The following is a 672-nucleotide window of genomic DNA, read 5'->3' on the forward strand; positions in this document are numbered from 1 at the left end:
CCCCCATCCCTCATTCCGGGGAAGCCGTGTTCCTTGCCTCCCGTCCCTCGTTCCAGGGATGCCGTGTTCCCTGCCTCCCCATCCCTCATTCCAGGGAAGCCGTGTTCCCTGCCCCCTGTCCCTCGTTCCGGGGATGCCGTGTTCCCTGCCTCCCCATCCCTCATTCCAGGGAAGCCGTGTTCCCTGCCTCCCCATCCCTCATTCCAGGGAAGCCGTGTTCCCTGCCCCCCGTCCCTCGTTCCGGGGATGCCGTGTTCCCTGCCTCCTGGTCCCTCACCTCCTTCCCTGCAGGAAATCGTGAACTTCAACTGCCGCAAGCTGGTGGCCTCAATGCCGCTGTTCGCCAACGCAGACCCCAACTTCGTCACGGCCATGCTCACCAAGCTGAAGTTCGAGGTGTTCCAGCCGGGCGACTACATCATCCGGGAGGGCACCATCGGGAAGAAGATGTACTTCATCCAGCACGGGGTGGTCAGCATCCTCACCAAGGGCAACAAGGAGATGAAACTCTCCGACGGCTCCTACTTCGGAGGTGAGCGCTGGAGGGGACACGGGGTCTGCGGGAGGCACCGGTCCTCGCTGGCTTGGAGGGGGGGCGGTGTTGACTTTGGGGACCGGCGTGTCCTCCGCAGAAATCTGCCTGCTGACACGCGGCCGGCGGACGGCCAGCGT

General features: G+C 64.3%; 1 protein-coding gene across 1 annotated transcript; it reads left to right on the forward strand.

The window, feature by feature from the left end:
- Positions 1 to 291: 291 nt before the first annotated feature.
- On the forward strand, positions 292 to 664 carry LOC104510291 (potassium/sodium hyperpolarization-activated cyclic nucleotide-gated channel 2-like; the record flags this gene model as incomplete). The annotated part of the gene is made up of 2 exons (XM_010152483.1): positions 292 to 532; positions 633 to 664. Coding segments are annotated over 2 exons (273 nt in total), but the record flags the coding sequence as incomplete, so codon positions are not given.
- Between the last annotated feature and the right edge of the window lie 8 nt (positions 665 to 672).

This window comes from Eurypyga helias, unplaced genomic scaffold (genome assembly GCF_000690775.1).
Source record: "Eurypyga helias isolate BGI_N326 unplaced genomic scaffold, ASM69077v1 scaffold40115, whole genome shotgun sequence".
In the NCBI taxonomy this organism is placed as follows: domain Eukaryota; kingdom Metazoa; phylum Chordata; class Aves; order Eurypygiformes; family Eurypygidae; genus Eurypyga; species Eurypyga helias.